This window comes from Drosophila virilis, chromosome 2 (assembly GCF_030788295.1).
Source record: "Drosophila virilis strain 15010-1051.87 chromosome 2, Dvir_AGI_RSII-ME, whole genome shotgun sequence".
Lineage (NCBI taxonomy): Eukaryota > Metazoa > Arthropoda > Insecta > Diptera > Drosophilidae > Drosophila > Drosophila virilis.
The window spans coordinates 16,467,235-16,489,362 of record NC_091544.1 but is presented as its reverse complement, the minus strand read 5'-3'; the positions used below and the strand labels follow the sequence as shown (position 1 = coordinate 16,489,362).

Below are 22,128 nucleotides of genomic sequence, written 5' to 3'. Positions count from 1 at the left end.
TAATTTTTAAAATATCCTTTCAAAAAAGAGCTCGTTTCAGGGGACAAATATCTTATGATAAACGTATAATATACATGTACATTCATTAGGCTAATGTTTTTTACATTGAAACAAATTATTGCCAATATTTGCCAGAATAATAACTTAAAATGGATTTATAGCAGTATTTTAAAAAATTTGAAAATTATTTGAATTTTAAATACAAACAATTGAGTCACATTAAATATTTGATATACATTTAAAGTGCCTTAGATTGTAGAACAATCCTTAAAATTAATCTAATAAAGATAGCAAGGCGTACAGGCGACAACAAAACCAGCAACAACAATGCAAACAATAGCCAAGAGATTGCCACAATGGCAACAAGAGCCGCCCCTCGGTTGCCGTTGTTGATGCTGTTTACTGGCCAATAATAAGGCGCTGTGCGCGGGGCCTGTGGCTGGGGCTGGCCTGCATGGATGGGCGGCAAATTTAATTAAAAGGTAAACTTGTTAAGCAACAGGGACAAGCAGCAGCGGCAGCAACAACGACAACAACAACGACAACAACAACGACAACGGTAGCAACAGGCAGTCATTGAATCGATTTTACTTTTATTTTACTGGGCTGTCAACACAAAATGGCAAACGTCACGAGCCTGAGACAACATCAGCAATGACAGCAGCAAATCAGTTGAAACGCAACAGAAGCGACTGCCAGTTACCCTACCTACTATTAGCTACTATTCAAAAGGAAATAAATACTACTTTCTTGGAGCAGGTCGTGGCATCATATTTTAATTTAAAGATGAGGTGCTGAGCTAGATATACGAGAAATACGAAAGAGCACAAAACTATTTTCATTAAATTTGTATAAATTAAACGTGTTTAGGCAAAGTCGAGTAAGGGCATAAATTAACAATGCTCGATTTGTAGAGGATATTGCTATATTTTTAAAGGATTTAAATTTTCGTTTGACTATAAAAAGTAAAAGGAATAGTAATTACTGTTCATATCGTAAAGGATATAGATATTTACAGACAGATAGATAGAAGAAAAGTGGTATTTAGTTATATTGTAATAGTATGATTTTCTTCGTTGATTTAACTTATGTTCGGGTTGCCTTTTTATTTTTAACAACACGTCTTCTTACTGCTAGTACTGTCGAGAGACTGCCTTCCACTTCTTCTCTGCAGCCGCTTTTCTTTATCGATATTTACTTATCGTACTGTTATAATTAACATAGATAGTGACACTATAATACCCTGGCTAGGGTTACCAATGATGCTCTTATCCTATTACAACTCGGCCATCCTGACAAAGAGAGCTCCCGATCTCTGTCTTTTATATGTGTATCTATCTTTATAACTAATGCTTATTGCCTATTTTCGCATCCAATGCTTAAAGTTTTGGCTATTCCAGATACCAACGTACGGGTTGCGAGATAATTGAAAGCCTTCTACATCCTTTAACAAGTATCTATCATTTTTTAAAATCTTTTCTATACTATAAGGCCCTTTATATCTTGGTATTAACTTTTTTGAAACTCCTGGTGTGCTATCAAAATTTTTTACCATGACATAGTCACCTATTTTATATTCTACTGATACTTTCTTCTTTTTATTAATCCGCTCTTCATTTCTGATTTGAGCTTCTTTTTGATATATTTCTCCACTCTTTCTTATATTTTCTAAATTTCTTTTATCACACGTGTTCACCTGTGTAAACTCTTCTAATTTTTCTTTTAATTCATCAACAACTTTTCCTTTCTGTTGTAATCCGAATAACATTTCGCTTGGAAATTTCTTTATGCTTTTGTGTTGTGTGTTGTTTATTGCATATTCAACATTTTCTATAATAACATCCCAATGTAAACCATTTTCTGGCTCCGCCATTTTTGCCATCATCGGACCCAAGTCTCTATTCAACCTTTCCACCTGACCATTTGCTTGCGGACAACCCGTTGCTATTTTAATATGCGTTACTCCCTCATTTTTTAAAAATTCATCAAACTCTTTTGCAGTAAAACAACTCCCTCTGTCCGATACAATGAACTTAGGTCTACTATACGCTCTGAAATAATCTTTTAATGCCTTAATCGCTTCTTTCGTACTTGTTGTCTTTGCTGTATATAGTCTAACAAATTTTGAAAATCCGTCAACCACCGCCAATATATATTTATTAGCCCTTCCTGCATTAATTGGTCCATAATGGTCTATATGGATCATCTCCCACGGTTTGTTTCCTTTCGGTATGCTATGTAATAGTCCTTCACTCTTACCCGTCTTGGGGGCGAAGGCAATGCATTTTAAACAATTCCCTATATGCTTTATTGCTTTTTCCTTAATATATGGGAACCAGTAACTCTTTCCAATGGCATCGATCATCTTATCTCTCCCAGCATGTCCCAACTCATCATGATATTTGTAAAGTACATGTTCTTCCATATCCTTTGGTACATAAAAAACTAATCTGCCATCATTTGTTTTTCTGTAAATGACCCCATTTCTCATTTCGAATAGCTTGTGCTCTTCTTTTTCTAACATCTTTCTAATATCTACCAGTTTGTCATCTTTGCTTTGGCAAATAACTAAATTGTCCTCAAAACTATTGGATTCAATAACTAAAATGTCCTCATAACATCTGCTTAACGCATCCACATGTTGCATTTGCTTGCCCGATCTATGCACTAACTCAAAATCGTAATTTTGTAGTTCTAACGCCCATCTAGCAATTCTCGGATTTAAATCTATTTTGTTAAGCGTTAAAGTTAAAGAGTTGCAATCTGTCATTATTTTAAATCGTTTTCCCTGCAGATATATACGAAATCTGCGTAATGCGTAAATGATGGCTAGCGTTTCTAACTCAAAACTATGATATTTAGACTCTACTTCGGTTGTTCTTTTAGAAAAATAAAAAATCGGGTGTAATTTCCTATCTTCTTTTTTTTGAAATAAAACAGCCCCAAATCCCACTGCGCTGGCATCACAATGTAGTTCTATTTCTTCTTTGTAATTATATATTGATAGTACTGGCGCCTCTAACAATTTATCTTTTAACATATTAAAACACTTAAACTCCTCTTCTCCAAACTTGAATTTCTTATCTTTTTTCAATAAATCATATAAGGGTTTAGCTAATATAGAAAAGTTTAAAATGAACCTCCTGAAGTAGGAGCATAACCCTAGGAAACTTTGTACTCCCTGAATTTTGTTTGGTATTGGAAAGGATTTAACCGCTTCTAACCCTTTTTCATCAGCCCTAACGCCTTTACTATCCACCACAAATCCTAAATATTTAACGCTGCTTTTAAAAAATTCACACTTATCTAATTTCAACTCTAATTTGTTTTGCACCAGTCTTATAAACACTTCCTTTAAGGTCTCCATGTGTTCCTTTATGTTTGTACTTGCTATCATAATATCATCCATGTAAACAATTACCTTATTATCTTTTATCATATCACAAAATATGTTATTAACAAATCTTTGAAATACATGTGGCGCAGTTTTTAAACCCATGGGCATCCTAAGAAATTCATATTGTCCTAAAGGGGTAACAAATGAAGTATATTTAATAGATTGCTCATTAACAAAAACATGAAAATACCCGTTTTTTAGATCCAACTTTGAAAATACTGTTTTTCCGCATAGTCTGTCTAATAAATCGTCGATCAATGGTAGCGGGTAGTTGTCTCTACATATAATTTTGTTCAGTCTTCTAAAATCAATACATAACCTCATGTCTCCAGTTTTTTTCTTCACTAGTACTATAGGTGATGCATACTCTGAACAACTTGGCCTAATGATTCCATCTTTTAAATAGTCGTCTAATAATTCTTGCAACTTTTCTTTTTCCATATAAGATAACCGCCTAGGTGTACAATTAAATACTTTGTCGTTTTCTAATCTTATGCTTAACTCATGTCTTAATTTTGGCTGATTTGGCCTTTTCGCTTTTACATAAGTATTTTCAAATAAATTTTCAAATTCACACTTTGTGCTGTAATCAATATCTTCACTTAAAATATATATATTTTCTCTTTTGTTAGAATCTTCCCAACTTATTGTTAAGATATCCTTCTCAAAATTCTCTTCTAACACTCCCATGATTTCGCTATTCACTGGCGCTTCATTAACATGATTATTAATTTTAACTGCACTGTTTCCTATATCTTCTATAATCACTTTTTCAATCCCGGTTTGATTATAGATAATTTCATCACTAACAACTTCTTCACTATCAGGTTCGAGCTTAAGCTCTCCATAACTAACTATCTCATCACTAACAGTTTCGATCCCAATCACTTCATTTCTAACTATTTCACCACTAATTATTTTATTTCTAACTATCTCATCACTACCAACTTTATCACCAAGCGTTTCCGGACTAACAATTTTCTCACTAACTAATTCATCACTACCAGTTTCATTACTGACTATTTCCTTATTAACGATTTTATCATTTAACAATATAGTTTCATTTTGCTCGTGTTTGATATCTTCATCGTCCACTTTTTTTTGTTTTTCTTTGTAGCTTGTAGCTATGATATCATTTTTACCATTATTCTGGTGATCAACTTTATGCCCGTTCACAATTTTTAATGTTCTTAAATCAATATTTAAACCAAAAGAATCCATAAAATCTCTACCAAGCACAGCGTCATACCTCATAGACTCATTTGCCACAATTATAACATTAAAATAAACATTTATTAACTTTTTCTTCATAAAACATAAAATTTTTCCAAAATTTTTCAATTTACTTTCATTTAAACCTACATACGAATTTGCATCTGGCATACGCTTTACTTTTAATGGCACAAACTTTTCCTTTAAAAATGAAATAGGGCTGCCAGAGTCTATAAGGCATTCTGCAATTATTGATTTGTTAAATGAGTTACTAAAATGAATTCTTAAGTATCTTACATATTTGTTTTCCATATCATACTTTTTATTTGGACATCCTGCTATTAAATGATCCTTTGAGCCGCACGCATAGCAAGATCCTGCCTCCCGTTTGGGCTTTAAACAATCTTTGGCCCAATGGCCCTTAACATTGCAATTGTAGCAACGTTGTTGTTTGTCCGCCTGTGCTTCCTGTGCAGTTTGTTTCACTACATGGTTTCGTACCCGTTTAATTGGCAACTTTATAGCTGCAAACGCACGTAAAATTTGAGCCGGATTGGTAAAGCAATGCATACTAGCTTGAGTGCGCAAGTTTTCGCAAGGTATGCCTCGAATAATACCCTCCATTAACTCCTCTACATCAATGTTGATGTCCTGTGCCAATATGCTTTTTTCGCTAAAATATGTGGCGAACACCTCATCTGGTTTCCAAACCCGATCCTCGAACTTCTGTCGTAGTTCCGACTTCGAAAATCCTCCCCCGAAGGCCAAAACCAATTGATTTAGCATCTCGTCAATCGGAGCAATGATGCGCATAGGGTCTGCATGCAACCACTTCAAAGCACCGCCTTTCAATTTGCTTATACAAAGCAAGTGCTGTTGCATATCATTTAGTCTGTAGATCTTGGCCACATTGAAGAATTGCATTACCCATTTACGCACCTCACTTTCTCCAGTAAATTCTAATAAAATTTCCTTGGCTAACATCATCGCTCCAGTTTGGATGCAATTATTTAAGTTGCCTCCGACAGCGTTGCCACTTTCGTCGATCCTTCCAGCTGCCCCAGCGTTGCCCGCTGCACCAGCGTGATCAGCTGCACCAGCGTTGCCATCCGTTCCAGTGTAATCAGCTGCACCAGCGTTGCCATCCGTCGACCGTGGTCTTTCTTCAGTGTGACCATCCTCTAGCTGCAATAAATCGCCGACTTCACTTTCTTGCTCTCCCCCGTCGCTCCCGCCGATGTGCGAGTTGCGGTTCACCGTTACTTGAAATTCTTCTAGGAATTTTCGAGACGCTTCAATTTCGAGACGCATCAATTTCAGCATCTCGGCGCCATTTGCTATTTCGTCACGCTGTTGTTGCATTATGTTTTGCAACTCATTTTGAGCCTCAATTGTCTGTTCCTTGTTACGTTGAACTTCAAGTTCCTTTGCAGCATCGTCTCGGATATCCACTGGTACCTTATTTAATCTCGCCATCAGCTCAGTTTTGGTACCCTCTGTTGGCAAATTTAGTAATGCCAACCAACTTTTCAATGTCGCTATTGACACGTCATTTATATTTATATTTTCCATTTTGTTGTGTTTTTTTTTTTTTTTTTTGAGTCAATCCCACTTCTGATATTGTAATAGTATGATTTTCTTCGTTGATTTAACTTATGTTCGGGTTGCCTTTTTATTTTTAACAACACGTCTTCTTACTGCTAGTACTGTCGAGAGACTGCCTTCCACTTCTTCTCTGCAGCCGCTTTTCTTTATCGATATTTACTTATCGTACTGTTATAATTAACATAGATAGTGACACTATAATACCCTGGCTAGGGTTACCAATGATGCTCTTATCCTATTACAATATTAATTAGTTACATCAACTTTATGTTCAACTCAACTTGAGTGTGTAAACGTTTAAGACTAAAGTAAGAAGAGATAAAAATAGTTTCTATTTCTGGTGGATATTAACTGGCTAGTCCGTAAAGAAGAGGCATTGATAATTGATGGACTCTGAACGTTCCACGCGCGAATTCATTAGCTTATTTTAGACGCCTTTGGCTGCTCGTTACGAGCACTTGTCAGCACTGAATATACCCTGTTAATGCACTTTACTTGGGGCGTTGTCCGTGGTCATCAATTGGCTGTTTGTTGCTTGGCCTGACAAATGACAATGATGACGACACGCGACGGGGTCTTTGTAAGACGACGCCGACAAAGGGTCACGGACGTCATAAATGTTTGACAATGCACACGCGTCGTATGAGTAATAGAAAACCATCCTCTCGCCCGTGCTCGCCGCCTTGCTCTTTGCCTTTGTGTGGGCGAAGCTTGTTAAAATTATTGCGTCAACTGTCGGCAGCTACTGTCCCAGGCCCAGGCTCAGATCCGACCCAGACCTAAACTCAGACTCCGACGCAGACTCAGACCCAACCCACTTGTTGTTGTTGTTGTTGGGTTCAATGGGTGCATAAAATTGCTTTTTGTGTCCCTATGTTAGTGTTCGCTTTTTGACATTTTCACTACATTTACAATGCCAGCTGCCAAGTGACAGGGAAGTCCCCTTCTGCTATCCTTTTCTCCACTGTTTGGTTCACTTCTGTTTTATTCATTTTGTTTGGCCAACTTTCAGCTGCAGCCAGCCCTGCAGTCAATGCTCGCCACTATTAATTGACAAGCTTTGTTCATGAAGTACACGCTGGCTACTATGTACATATACTTTTATCTTGTTCATATTCTCCTAGTGCTTGTCGTTGTTCAACGTATTTGTTTTCAGCTAATTGCATGGAAATTGTGCGCGCAATTGTAAAAGTTGCACGGGAAGTTGAGTGGGTCCTCATATCTCTCTATCTCTACCTTCTTCCCTTCCGCAATTTGCCAGTCTATAGTTTTTGATAAAAGTGTGCTTCGTGGCATAGGGGAATGCAGTTTGGCCAGCCGTAAGCGTTTGAAAACATTAGCTTGGGCACGCAGACGAAGCTAAAGTTATAAGCCAGAAAAACTGTTGCCTACTTTTTGGGGCCCAAATATGAAAAATTATAATTAGATGCACGCAAACCGCAACAGCAACAGTAACCACAACAACGTGGCTGCAGCTTAAATAAACCATTAGCTGACGGTTCAACGGAACTTTCTTTGGCAGACAAGCGCCAGCAACTATAACAACAACAACAACAACAACAACAACTAAGCAACACCAACGAGAGTTACAAAGTGGCCGAGTCATTGGCTCTTTTATTGTTTTGGCTTTGGCTTTGAGCCGCTGCGACTTGGCCACGTTTTCTTTTAGTTGTGTGTGCCAAGAAACAAACTACGTCCACACACACTAACCACACATACAACACACACACACACTCGCACACACACACACACATAAACACGAACACGAGTGCATTGCACCCGTCGTCGCTTGAAATGATGCCATGAAAATATCTGCATAAATTTTCGATCGCAGCGGGCGATGACGCCAAGTGACATCACGAAAAGAAAACCATGTTTAAGAAAATATGGCAAACTAAAAATTAGCATTCACTGTGCCAGTTGGCCACGTTTGAGACTGATAAATGTCCCGAACGAAACCCAGTAACCAACTGGGCAGCGAACCGCCTCTCAACTGTTGACCCCTTGACATTCAGCGTGCAGTGTTTAAAAATAATTTTTGCAACTGGCAACAACAAATTGCGGAATTGATAAGCTTTTCAATAGCATGAAAACAAATTACAAATTAACCTAAAGCAAGCGAATACGAAACGAAAAGAACTGATATTCACTCATGATGGAAAGTTTATAGTTTTTAGAGCTTCAACAACAATATGCGCTTTCCTGTTACATTTTGCTTTGTGTGCGAGTGTCAACCAAAATAGTTTATACATTTTAACAAAAAACAAACGAACTAAAAGCCTTAACAGAATACCAAAATTTCTAACCTCAACCCCAGCTCAAAAACTTTGTTCGTGGCCTGTCCGATAAATAATTCAGCGTTTTTTGTCACTCAGAAATAAGGGTAATATTGAGAGACATATTGATGACAAATATGCACGGGTTTTCGATGAAAAGGTAATATGCAAATTAAAGGTTGTTTCTGCTGCAGGCAGAGAATATGTCAGCCCACTATAACACATAGTTGCCATGGAAACATGGCGCAAGGTTTGATAATCCATCGCATTGCAATTGCACATTGCTGCAAAGCTACGAATAATTAATAGAAGAGAGCATAAGTTATCGTATGAAAATGTTAAAGAAATTAATCTTTAGCAAAGCCTTTGAAATACTTGAAAGCCGTCTTGATTCGGTGAATTTTCATATCAAACCTAACACGTATGTTATACAAGAATCTTGTTATTGAGAGTAATAGGATATTTTCCTTTTAATTGAATTAGGGGCAGTAATAATTGGAAACTATAAGCCTTGCGCGACCTTCTGTATTTATTTATGGACTTAATTAAATTTGATATATATTCGTATTCGCTTTCCTTGATATACTCGTATTTCCACGAACGCCAACCGCGTCGAATGTGAAGGAAATGCAGCTAATAAGCACACAGAATTAAAAGATAATAACATCCTACGCAATTATAATACCCCAGAGATACGAGGATATTGAATAAAGCTTTTGCTGCGATTGCAGTGGAAAATCACAAACTGCTCTCTCGGAAAATGTCATTGAAATAGAAGGCAAGTGCGGTGGCATTAGCTGGAAATATGAAATGGACTTATTTCTGAATTTGAGCAACGGAACAAAAGCTTTACGGTTTGACCTTTGGCCAGAGTTCCGCTACCTTCGCTCTCCCCTGGCCCTTATTACTGCTCTTGCGTTTGTAATTGCAAGAGTGACAATTACGTGGCACAGGGTGAGCGATAGAGGGAGACAGAGCGAGACAGTGGGGGTGATTGCGCTCATATGAGGTTCGACTGTAATTATCACAGTATCGGCTATCAGCTGGCTGTGAACTTTCACATTTATCACATGGCTCTTGCTTTCAATTGCAGCGGCAACGCGGCGTATGCGTTATGTGCAACAACCTTGATTAACACAGCAAGGAATAGGCTCTGACCGAGTGCCACTGTACGGACTTCACGTGGCCGGTCGCTTTTGCTTTTGCTGACGGCAACTTGTTATTATTATAATTTATAATTTATCCTTGCGCCTATTAAACTTGAACTGTTTGCCTTTGGGGCTTATTATTTTATTTATTTACGTTGCTTTCACATTTTTGGCTGCGTTTTGCTCTACTGTATTACAAAAACACACGCACGCACACACTCACACACGAAGGCGCACACAATGGGATACTGGGAAATTTTTCTAGTGCCTTTTCTTCCCATTGCTGTCTCGTTCTCTCAATCCCTTGCTTTAGTTCTCTCTCTCTATTTTGCTCTCTCATTTCGGGCTTTTGCGCGCTGTGGTGGATTCCCAAACAAACTCTCGCCAACGGCAGCATACCCCCCACGCACACCATCCCCCCGCCTTCTATCGTATTTTGGCAATGCGCATCGAGTTGAAAAAGTTCGACTACCCAGTTTCCTCCTACCCACAAAGAAGAAAAAGTTTTGTTTTCCAAAATCAGCCTACGATTTGATCAATTGTTTTGCGCTTGTCTGGCAACTCTGTCAGCGTGCCCTGTTCCTGTCCCTGTCCATGTCCTTTTGGGCCATTCAGCGTCAGGTCCTGCGCCAGTTCGGGCGCATAAAATAGTCACTTAAGCCCCGCATTGCTCCCAGCGCAGCCATCAATTTTGCATGGATATATGTCGCTGTTATTGTCTGTGCTCCAGTTGCTGCTGCTGCTTGTTGTTGTTGTTGTTGTTGTTGTTGTTGTTGTTATTGTTGTTGTTTTTGCTGCTTCTGCTGCATTTGCTGCATTATCAATTCATGAGCCCAAGGAGCTGAGCTGCGAACGACACAAGCTATAAACACCCAGAGAACTGGATTTTATCTCGCCTGAACCAGAGGGGTTGCCTGTGCGCTGCGGCGGGGAACGCAAACAAGCATCAGAATCAGCATCAGGCGTCTTGCTGCGTCGTATCCCATGTGCCGTCAGCTGCTGTTGTCTCTCGGCTAACCATGTTCCAGTTAAATTGTCCATGGGCATTCGGAGTTTGCGTGCAGATAAGCAAATATTTATGCAGTTATTTTTAGCGGACCATTAAACTGCATGCAAAGAAACGTTTCCAGCTACTTAAATAACGAACAGCCAGTGTTGTTAAATTCTTAAACTGTATTAATATCTATCGATGACATGAACATGAACGTGAATATCTAATGAAGCTCTTGACAACTTAATTAACGTTGAGTTTTTCTGTCTGCTCTGTTTGCTTCCATATACAGACTGGTTTACCATTGTTAATTCCGATTAGATAGAAACACATAAGTAGTATACTACTATTACTTTAATATGGGGCCCCACAAATGCATAATGCATAATCAGGTCTTTAAGGCTTTTCCGTTGGCATCTGCTTCGTTGCCTCTTTGCCTATTCATATAACTTTTCATCGACTCGATAAAAGAATACGGTGAAAACTCTCCTAACAAACACTACAAACATGCGTACACCCCTTCTGGTCGACCATATAACCACACGTTTAATCACTTCTGTCTTTTCTTGAGCAGATTTTCTTTTGGTATAATAATATATTCTTAAAAAGACATCCTTACTCCAGCTCCTAAACAGGCCAGCTATCGATTATGAGAAACATATTCGTACTACGCGGGCACCAGAAGGACCTACGTTCATAATTTCAAGTCATTAGCCCTTATAGGCTTTGAGATGGAAGCATTCAAACTGACGGATATGACTAGATCGACTCGGCTATTGATGCTGGCCAAGAATATATGTACTTAATGGGGTCGGGTTCATTCTTCCGCCTGTTACACACTTTTGCACGAAGCCAATTTTTTAAGCCATTTTCGATGGGTTCAGGCTATATCAAAATGTGTTTCATGGAAACTTTTGTTGTGAAGCAACTTTTCCATTTGATGTGCTGCACTTTATCATGATGCTCTTCCAGATTTAATGTTTGACGCGCTCTGCGCCACTCCAAAATGTCTGGCACAACAGTTGCTGGCACATGAGGTCGATATCCTTTTAACATAAGACAATGTTCACGGCATATTGTCTCGGCTTATGCTTATGTTTTTCCTACAGCTGTTGACGAAGTCATATTCTCTTTTCATTTCTCTATCTCTCTCTTTTTGTGTGCGTCTTTCTCCCTTTCTCTCTAATCCATTGCCTAATGGCTTTTCACTTAATCGCTGTCTGCTCGCCATCTACGAAATAAGTTAATTCGAAAGTGCAAAAGCCGCGTCTCAATCTGCATATAACACTCACACACACACACACACACACACACATAAAGAGCGATTCACACTGCGGAAATGGGGCGCATGAAAGGCTCTTGCTGCAGTTTCCTTATCCGTCATCTATACGATTACTTCCCCCAATATGCTGCACCCCTGCTGCCACGCATCCAACGCGCTCTCGCGTAGAAGTGGATGCTTCCGCTTGCATTTTTCAGTACTGCGCGCCCCAACGAACAAGTTTGTCAACACAAATAGCCCCGCCCCACCCCGCCCAGCTCCGTTGCACGCTGCAGTCCTCGCATTTCTCTGTATGTGTGGGTGTATGTGCGTGTGTGAGAGGGAATGTGTGTGGCCTCGTATATATTTTCGCATTTTGTACGTGCGTCACCGGGTCAACCACAACGAACAATTTGACACCCCTCGCATCTGCACCTGTTCCCAGCTGCACTGCTGCTCCCCGCTCCCCGCCTCCCGTCCTAATATACGGGGCGGCCCCTGATGTTCCTGTGGCATGTTGTTTGCCCTGGCATGTTGATGGCCATAAATACTTACCGTTACACATGTTTGCATTGTGACCAACCTGTACGCCCTTTTACCGTCCCCACATCCAGCCCAGCCTGGCCTCCTGTCCGATCTCGTTAAAATTCTCATTTCCGTTTTCGACGCAAAATTGTTTATAAACATACATATATTTCCACTTTGGCAGAATTCATTTCATTTCGAGTTTTAATTAAATGGCTCACACAAAAAAACTATTGCCTACTTTTCAGCTGAAATTAGGATTAACGTTTCAGACGTGCCAGCCAAACACAATTTCATTCTGATCAGCTTAATATTCCCAATAACAGTTGCTCTAATTGCTGTACAAAATGTTTAAGTGTGAAAATTAAGTGCGACTTAAATATTTAAATTTTTTTCATATACAAGTATAAAGATTTTACAAAGAAAACATTCAGAAAATTAATATTAATTTGGTATTTTTTACAGGAAGCAATAATTAAATCCATTTTCTGATATAGTTTTGTTATAAGTATGACTTAGCACTAGGTGAACTTAGTTTGAAGGTAGCCTTGCTGGACTTTATAAGCTCTAGTTAAGGCTTAATTATTTAATTTTAATTTTAATTTTATTTATATCGTTTAATTTAACTTGGGAGCACAGTTCGTCTAGCCTGGTTAAAGCATACATAAAATGCACTTCAGTGTGCATGCTCTACTTTTGTTCTTGCCTGTCGCTTGCAATTCACAACTGATTAAAGCTTGAACAGAGCAATAGCAAAGTCTGCTGATGAGAGAAGCGGGATATATCTAAAATAGTTATACATATTAACTGCGTTTTGATGTTTATACCTTTGTTGTTTTTGTTTTTGATTTCTTATATCGTAACGAAATAATGAAATTGCTTTTAATTAATGTACTCTAATAATAATACTCTGCATTTTCTCTATTTTCACTTCTTTCTCGCTCCCTTTCTCTCTCTCTCTCTCTCTATCTGTCTCGCTCTCTATCTGTATCTCTGCAGTGCTGACCACTGAAATTCTTTTGAATAAATAACGCATGCTAATCGCTAAATGGCAAAACAAAGATGCCTTCGCCTCACACACCACTACAAGAAAAACAACGCCAACAGCAGCAGCAACAACAACAGCAGGTGCAACAACCATTTGGACTTCAACAGGCAACGCAGACAACACTTCAAATAGCCACAACAATAACAACAACAAAAACAACAACAAGGCCAGACAGCGTTTCAGAGCGCTGACAAAATGAAACAAAAGCAAAATCGAGCCGCAGTTAACAAATTTTGCTCCTAATATGAAGGCGATCTAAAAATACCAAAAAAAAAAAAAGGAAACTGACCTTGAAGAGGTCAAAGTGCAGCACACACACACACAAACACACACACGCACACGCACACAAATACACACATACATTATCACAATCTCATACAATACAACACACACACACACACACATCCACATCTGAGCGAAGGGAAACTGCAGAACTGATCAGCGCCATTAAAATTAAAAAGTTTCAACGAATTTCTAAAAGCCTAAAAAAAAAGATTAGAAAAACAAAAGAAAAATAAGCCAGCAGAACCGACATCTTATAAAGTTCTTAAGGAAACACAAAAAACTAAAAAAACAAATAGTAAAAAGTTAAATTTAGAAATTTGCTCTGTGATTTTCTATCAGAATGGTTTAATAATCCAAATAAATTTAAATACAAATAATTATAACAAATTAAATATAATATTTATAAATATATTGCCTAAATGCATTCAAAACCAAAAATTATTTAAATATAAAAAGAGAAGCTTTAAAAAATTCCCAACAAAACCAATATAAACTCTATAAAAGAATAATATTTAATTATATACGCGTTTACAAGCGATTTATTGACTATTTAATGCAACCATAATTAGTTTTTATGTGAAAAACCAACGAAACATAAGCCGCGGCCCACAACAACTACATTCCAGAAACAGTTCCACAATCAGTTCCAATTGCAGTTTCAGCTGAGCGCTCTTTAGCCATGGATGAGATGCCAGATTTGTCCCATCTGACGCCGCACGAGCGCATGCAGATTGAGAATGTGCTCATGCGGCAAAAGCAGGAGGAGGAGAAACAGAACGAGATAATGCGGTGAGTAGCTGATAACAGTTGATAAGGCCCCTCGCCCCTTGTGCCCGTTAAGCCGAGATATGCAAATGTAAAACCGAAAACTAACCTAACCGAATGCCAATGCACTTCCCCACAGCCGAAAACAGGACGAAGTTGTCACACTGGAAATGCAAATCCGGCAGCGCTCCGAGCAGCAAAAGAAGGCCGGCGTCGAACTGGATGCCACCTGTCACATATGCCTTAAGACCAAGTTTGCCGATGGCGTTGGCCACATTTGCCACTACTGCAACATACGCTGCTGTGCCCGCTGCGGTGGCAAAGTGACGCTGCGCAGCAACAAGGTAAGCCGAGGGGGGAAACTAGCGCGTGTGTGCTCGTGCAAGTGTGTGTGCATCTCAGCTGACAGTCTGGCAGCCGCCTGACAGCCTGACACATTTTCCAGTTGGTAATTTTCAAGTGCCATTAGACGCGGCTGTCACTCGGCGACGCGTGAAGCCAGCAAAATGACAACGAGTCCTGCTTATTTTCCAGCCATTGATAAATTGGATGACACTCTGTCGCCAGTTATACTGGCCGCGTCCTCGCTTGCCTTTAGCGGCGGCTGTTACTGCCACTGCTGCTGCTCATTCAGGCGACCCATCGCTCATACGCCCCGTTGGCCAGCACTCGCTGCCAATTGGCCAAACGCTGCGTGCACCCCGCATAAATAATGGCCATCGGGAATATCGCCAACGCTCGACTATAAAACCCAGCCAATATTTATTGGGCGTTTAGCATTTGCTGGGCAATATATGTCGGCTAGGGGCAGGGTCAATTCGACGCTTGATTTTTGACATTGGAAGACAACAACAGCAACAAAATAGCGCACAAGGCTACTGAAATTCAAGCATAAAATAGTTTTCCCATCATCTATGCCAAAGGGCACTCATTGAAGTGCATCAAGCACAAACAACTTAGGGATACTTTAAGAGCAGTTTTGTGTCCAATCTAGCATTTAAAAGTAGCTGAAAGATTAGCCCTTAATGGATAAGTAAGCTAGCTTCGAAATAAAATAATTGCTCTTTAGAAATCGACAACCTACCCGAAAGTACTTTTTATAAGCACATACCCAATAAATCAACAAAATAAAAATATTAGCTTCCCCAGAGCCGATACCTAGAGTCAAGGGATATCTTTGTATACCTCCTTAACGAGATGTGCTTTTAGCTAAAAATAAATTAAACAAGCCACGCCAAAGATTTAATACCCTTATAGACGTGAATTTATATAGGATTGTTTTAATAGAACGCATATGATACTTGTTCCGATTGAATATGTTTGGGGAATCGGACACCTAATAGTTGCTGGACTTGGTCGACATATCTTGAGATAAGTAGTTTGACGGTCGGAGATGTCTCCTATGCTTTTTCACATTTCAATGCAGTCTTCAAGTTTCCACTAATAGAAAAAGGCATTTTCTAAAACTATAGTTTATTATTCCACTTTCTTACCCAAGAGAACCCAGAACCAGACGGACAGATAACAGCTAAATAAAAACTGAGACTAGAATAGAAGCAGATACACAGGCTAAGGCTATATGGACTCTGATATTGATCATAAATATATATAACCTTCTGGGTCCGCAGATGAGTCTATTTATGCTTAACACATTTCATAACGAAATTAGAAGGGCCTAAAAATATGATGATAGCAGTTAACAGTTAACTTGGTGTTTCTGCAAATTCTGTTAGTGCTCAAAAACTATAATTTTTTTTTTTTAATAATCGTATCTTATATTGCAAGTTTCATTTATAATTAGATACAGTATTGCTTCACTTAGCTATATTGCAATAATATACAAAATAGTTTCAAAGATCTGGCAACACCAATTGAAGGCCTGTGTTAAGTTGGCTGCGCCAGCGCAATGCAATCAAATGTAGAACCTTTCAGCAGCGTATTTAAATTTCGCAGAATTCAATTGTAATTGACGTCTCTTGCAATTCTTGTGTGCAACCCTTTTGGGTGGTTTTTGGTGCCCTTACAGCATTTGGCACACCATTTCACAATGCATTGCATTTCAATTACACGTTTTTCAATTTTTATTTTGCCCAGTGAGCCGTGACGGGTTGGCTCTTGCCTGGGCTTATCATTTGCTGGCCACGTTGCCAAACGTTTTGTTGAAGCTTTGCCAAGATGTCACCGAGTCACACATACATAGAAAGAGATGTTTCTATATTCTACACACACACACACACACGGACATACACTGGTTTAGGTAAAAGCACGATGAGCACAAAAATGTGAAGGGAAAAAACTTTTAACAATTTTCGGCATAGAAAAGAACTCGAAATAGAATTTCAATTTGGCTTACTGACAATATCAACTGTCATTGAAATGGGAGGCACGAAATATGAGCGACATATGAACCAAATGGTAGAAATTTTGCCTCTGTTCCTGCTCATCGTTTTCATCCCCATACTCCAAATGCTCATAATCATCATAGTCCCCATTATCATCATCATCATCGTCCTCTATATGCCCAATGAGCAACCAGCTCCAATGCCACTGGGGACAACACAGGTAGAAGCTGCAGAAGCCCGCAAAGTACTCGCCACGGCCGCGCTCAATGTACGTAATGAGGTGGCAGCTGAAGGTGCTCCACAGTTCCCACAGCTTGTTGAAGTAGAAGAGCAGCCTGGTAGGCGTGAACAGCGGATGCAAGTCCAGATTCCCAACGTCCCCCTCAGGCAGCTGTTCCATGCCGCGCCCTCAACTCGAATGCCGTTGCGAATGTTTTATTCCTTGATTAAGTTCTTGTCGTTGACACTCACAGCAAAGTGACTGAGTTCGAACTTGTTTTGCTCCTGCAGGTGATCTGGGTGTGCATTCTATGCCGCAAAAAGCAGGAGCTGCTCTCTAAGACTGGCCAGTGGATCAACAAGACAGCGGTGCAACAAGATGGTTTCATCAGGCGCATCGAGCCAGATGGCAGCAGCGTAAGTGGGGCAATTGTAAACCCAACTAACCGAACGAGCCTTGCAACTAACTGACCTTTTTTCTATCCACAGGACATCTCGCAGCAGGCCATTGTGGATCCGCACGACACGACGGACAAGCGGCCCAAGCTGGAGCGCACGCGCAGCGCTGCCGAGAAAGAGAACCTGCCCATGCAGCGGGCCGGCAGCATGTTGCGGCGTCAGTACTCGCAGCAGGAGCAGCCCACGAATCGTCGCCTCTCCGTCTCGGACAGCGGCATGGACCCGATGAGTCCCGGTCAGCAGCAACAGCGCCAACGCATGCAGCCCATGACTCCGCAGCAGGCGCAGCAATACCAACTGCAGCAGCAGCAGGGCTACGGCCAGCAGCATTCACAGAGATCCGGTGCCTATCCCGAAGATGATCCGCGTTACTATCAGGTGAGCTTTCGTATCATATAGGGGTTTTGCTCCTGTGAAGTCGAAACAGTTTACCAACTCTGGTCTATAAAAAACTAGTCAGAAATTGAACGTAGATACTAGAGACTGGAGAACTCTTTATAAATATAAGTAGGTGCATATTGTATGCAGAAAAAGTTTAAGCCATAAAAGCTAGACATACCTTAATTAGTATGAGAGACTCGTAGACGGATAAGTCAAGATAAGTTCTGGTATGCAATAATATGCAAGGGTATCTCCCAGTCGAGTGCAACACTCTTGCTTTTAATTACTTTATCAAATAAAGGGATAAAGGGATAAACAGACAATGATAATGTTGTGGAACTTTTCTATAGAACTCTTTAGTTCTAGAAATGCTTTCGATTTCCTAAATAAGCTTTAGTAAGTGCTAATTTTTCTTATTAAAATACTATTTCAACATTTGATTTATTTCTTCGGAAAATGTAGGGCTTCTAAGGAATGATATAGTAAAAGGTGTTACTAAATGGAAATAAATTAAAAATTAAATATTGAAATTAACGCGTCAAGCGAACATAAATTTTTTTAGTGAAATCAAATATTAGATGATTGTAATTTCTGGGTACTTATTGCCGTAAAAACAAAATAAAAAAATTTATATCAGTTTGCTGGTACATAAAAAGAACTGAATTCGAATGAAACCGATTAAGTCGGTTAGAACTGTACAAATTGGCCAGGGCTTTGAAATAATTTGAAAGTTTGAAGAACTAGCTAATATTATTATTTTAACTTGAAAAACATTGGTTTTAATTATGAATTTCTCAATTGCTGCAGGGCGAACTGGACGGCCTTATGCGACAACATCCACATCTGGCACATCCCAGCCAGCTGCAGCAGCAGCAGGCACATCAGCAACAACAACAGCAGCAGCAGCAGCAGCAGCAACATCAGCAGCAGCAACATCATATGCCACAGCAGCAGCAGCGCCCGCAACCGCAGCAGCAACAGTACAATGCACGACAGCAACACCCACAGCAGCAAAACCAACAGCAGCAACACCAGCAGCAGCAGCAGCAGCAGCAACAGCAACACCAGCAGCAGCAGTCGTATCAGGGGATCGCGACGCACGCCCAAATCCATCAGCAGCCATCGCAGGTGGGCGGTGGCTACCAGAAACCGCCACCACTGACCCGTAATCTGACGATCAGCGGTGGCCATGCCATGGACGCCACCTCCTACAACCAGCAGCAACAACAACAGCATCAGCAGCAGCAGCGCAGAGCCCTGGCTGGGGCACAGTACGCCTCGCAGCAGCAGCGCTCGTTCAGCAGCTCCGAGGAGGAGTTCCAGAATCATTTGATGGCCGCAGAGGCGCAGGTGCAGGGGCACACGCCGAACGCTGGCAGCGATTATGACGGTGAGTTGTTGCGTTTTCTCCAATTTGCACTCCTGTATGTCGCCCTTGCTATCTCTATCGCTCTAACTGCCTTTCTTTAACTGTAACTGTTGATCGCGTTAGCGCTCGCTCGCTCTCTCTCTATCTCTCTATCTCTCTCTCTCTGTCGCTCTCTATGTATTGCTCTCCTTTAACCATTCTAAGTATACAGTCTAGGCGTATAAAAAAAATAAAAAAAAAAACATTTTCTGTTTTGATAAAAACTCTTAGTTGTTGCTGTCTCTATGTCTCTCTCTCTCTCTCTCTCTCTCTTTCTCAAACTTTCTGTTGACTCGCTCGCTAAGAATATGATAATTTTTGACACAAACAAAATATATATTTAATATATATATTTTTATATAGATAATCCTTTCAAAAAGTAACACACTGCAGCTCCCTCATTGGTGCGTTGTCTCTTCCTTTAGATCTATTGGCTTTTCCACTAACGAAATTAATAAATGTGTTTTCTTGAAGCAATATTTTCCAACACTTTCCAACAGCTATTCTCACACCATTTCAATGTTTTATTTGTTTCTTCTTTTTGTATGTATTTAATTGTATGGCTCTTTTAATCTTAACGTACCTCAAGTTAGTTTAAGCCAAGATTTAAGCTATCTGTAAAGTTGTATACTAAAGTTAGTTAAACCTAAAGTAAGTTCGCTTTAAGTTTTGTTTGGCTGCCACATTGTGTGGCAATTTGGCCACATTCTGTTGACCCGGTTCGCGGCGCTGCAACGGAACGGCGGAAGTCTTAAATTTGCACATAATTTTTTACTGTGAAAATTGTTGGGCCAAACTGCAAACTGGAAAGTTTTCAAATGCCACAAAGGAAAATGCAAGTTGCATGCACCGCATTGCAAAAATAGAAACCAAAAGCCGCACACACACACACACACACACACACACACACACACACAGGCACAAGGGCCATACACACATTCTCTTTGCTGGGAAAACATTTGGAGGCGCTTATCTTGGGGCCACTTGACTCTCAACAACAACAGCCTCAGCCGCAGCCGTGGCAGGAGCAATGGCAACATAAACGAAATAAAATAAAAATAAATTGTTGACCGTTAGGCTAGTGAAGGGGAAGGAGAGGGGAAGAGGTACCAGCGGCGAGCAGCAGCTGGCAAAAGGACCGCGACAAGTGCCCACTTTTGCACCCTGCATACTTTTAGGCGGAGCATTTTCCTTCGTTTTTATTCTTTTGCACCGCTGCCCGTTAAATGCAATCAGCATAAATTATATGCAGCAGCATGTCTGCTGATGGGCTGGGCGGTGGTTGGTGGGGGGAGGGGGGAAGGGGACTAGGGCACAGCTGACCCGAAAACACATTTTCGGAGCAGAAAAGGCAACCACAAAGATATCTAAAAGTTGTTGGCTAGTTGCAGTTGACTGCAGTGAAGGTAGGCAGTGGGGAGAGGGAATGGTGCTTTGTAGCAACGTCTGAAGGGAGGGGGGAGGGGTAGTAAGCACTGTTTCCTGCTGCTCATGGCTCATGTTTTGCTGAGCAATGTCGCCGGCGACACTGTCAAGTGCGTTGCTGGCAAATTTATTATCCTAATTAGAAAGTTTCTTGTTGGCACTTGGCTGCAAGCCTCAATAAGCAGCCCCATGCAGCCCCGCGCCCCTTACCCAAAGTCCGCCCAAAAATTCGTCTTGTTTGGGTTGGGCCTACTGCGAGAAGCAGGCGCATGCAACATGGCGACTGGTGATTTAAAATTGTTGTACTTTATTTTTTATTGCTGCACATTAGCGTGCAAAGTTTCTGGCAAGCATGTTGCATTTGCCACGCCCCGACAAGCAGCAGCAGCGCCCACTAGCTCGACAGCAAACTAGCATATAATAATTATTGATCTCAACTTTGGTCCCGCAAAAACTCTTGTTGTTGTTGCTGTTGTTGTTGTTGTTGTTGTTGTTGGCTGTAACAGCCAAGTTTTCTGCGCCTTGCTGCAAGAAACTGTGGCATAAAATTAGGCGCAAAGTTTTCGGTCTACCCCGAGCAATGTCGATGGGCAGGCACAAAGTTGCCCAAAACTCTCGCAACTGCAATGCTACCTCAACTACTGATAGGGTACCAGCACCTCTGGGAGACCAGGCCCCCTCACTACTTATTACCCTGCCCTCTCGCCACGCTGAGATTGTTGCAGCTGATTTTGCGTGCGCCCGGTGCAGCTGCACTGACGTATTCTCTGAACATTCACCATCACTGAGCCACGCGCCAGCCAAAGTCACCACAGCCAGTCGCAGCTCACCACGGCGCTGTTCACAATAGTCTCACACGCAAGCCGTCCCCAGGCGTCATGCGTTGGAATATTCCCAGCCACAAATTGGAAAATTCCCACACAAACACAAACGGCATGCCAGACGCATGCGCTGCATTGACATCCCACCGCCTCCTCATGCCCCCTATTAAGCCCCCACACCCCCTCACCAGACTCGCTGGCTATTGCATGGCAGCAGCAGCTGATGGTGTTGCGAAGCGCGCCTAGTGTCAAATTTATTTGATTTAAACAATAAATTGTATTTCCCTTTATGAGTTAGCGAAACAACGACCTTCCGGCTCATGGGCTGTGTATTAAGTGTTGGGAGTTACATTGACTGGGTCAAGGGGTTGTGCACATCCGGTGAACTGTTTATAAAATCAACTAGTTCCAGTGCTATATTCGTATAGATCAAAGAGCTAGTTCCTTAGCATTTGAGTATCTTCGAATACAAGATCTAGTTCCATATTTAAACAAATTAAAATCTTTATTTTTCTCTTTTGAGATATAAGAATTATGGCCACAGTTCTAAGTATATATAA

At 40.6% G+C, this 22,128-nt stretch overlaps 3 protein-coding genes across 33 annotated transcripts in view; 1 reads left to right on the top strand and 2 right to left on the bottom strand.

Annotated features, from left to right (window-relative positions):
- The window catches only part of Rim (Rab3 interacting molecule), a 277,876-nt gene that overhangs the window by 222,880 nt on the left and 32,868 nt on the right, over positions 1–22,128 (top strand). For 28 of the 30 annotated variants that reach the window (XM_015172013.3, XM_015172008.3, XM_032434380.2 and 25 more), the window contains 5 exons: positions 13,415–14,537; positions 14,653–14,857; positions 17,366–17,491; positions 17,564–17,911; positions 18,722–19,304. In XM_015172013.3, coding sequence (XP_015027499.1) covers positions 14,428–14,537; positions 14,653–14,857; positions 17,366–17,491; positions 17,564–17,911; positions 18,722–19,304 — 1,372 coding nt within the window. In that variant the 5' untranslated portion in view covers positions 13,415–14,427. Of the gene's footprint in view, positions 1–13,414; positions 14,538–14,652; positions 14,858–17,365; positions 17,492–17,563; positions 17,912–18,721; positions 19,305–22,128 lie in introns of those variants that run through there. The other 2 variants (XM_032434309.2, XM_070207685.1) reach the window with 2 other exon arrangements.
- LOC138910921 (uncharacterized) lies at positions 1,081–6,455 on the bottom strand. 2 transcript variants are annotated; one of them, XM_070207098.1, is made up of 2 exons: positions 4,907–6,455; positions 1,081–4,851 (listed from the first exon to the last, which is right to left on the bottom strand). In XM_070207098.1, the coding sequence occupies exons 1-2, from the start codon at positions 6,179–6,181 to the stop codon at positions 4,840–4,842; spliced, it is 1,287 nt and encodes a 428-aa protein (XP_070063199.1). In that variant the 5' UTR covers positions 6,182–6,455; the 3' UTR covers positions 1,081–4,839. The 2 variants fall into 2 exon arrangements, with proteins under 2 accessions (XP_070063199.1, XP_070063198.1); XM_070207097.1 differs by having other exon boundaries at positions 4,929–6,455.
- Positions 16,285–17,305, bottom strand: LOC26531140 (uncharacterized). The gene has a single exon (XM_015172378.3). It carries the CDS (start codon positions 17,253–17,255, stop codon positions 16,875–16,877), a length of 381 nt encoding a protein of 126 aa, XP_015027864.1. The 5' UTR covers positions 17,256–17,305; the 3' UTR covers positions 16,285–16,874.

Excerpts from the sequence above, each read along its gene's own strand:
- LOC26531140 (XM_015172378.3), bottom strand. The coding sequence starts at position 17,255 with ATGGAACAGCTGCCTGAGGGGGACGTTGGGAATCTGGACTTGCATCCG.
- LOC138910921 (XM_070207097.1), bottom strand. The coding sequence starts at position 6,181 with ATGGAAAATATAAATATAAATGACGTGTCAATAGCGACATTGAAAAGT. Across the intron at positions 4,852-4,928 it reads GCAGGATGTCCAAATAAAAA|AATGCCTTATAGACTCTGGC; the intron begins GTATGATATGGA and ends CAATAATTGCAG.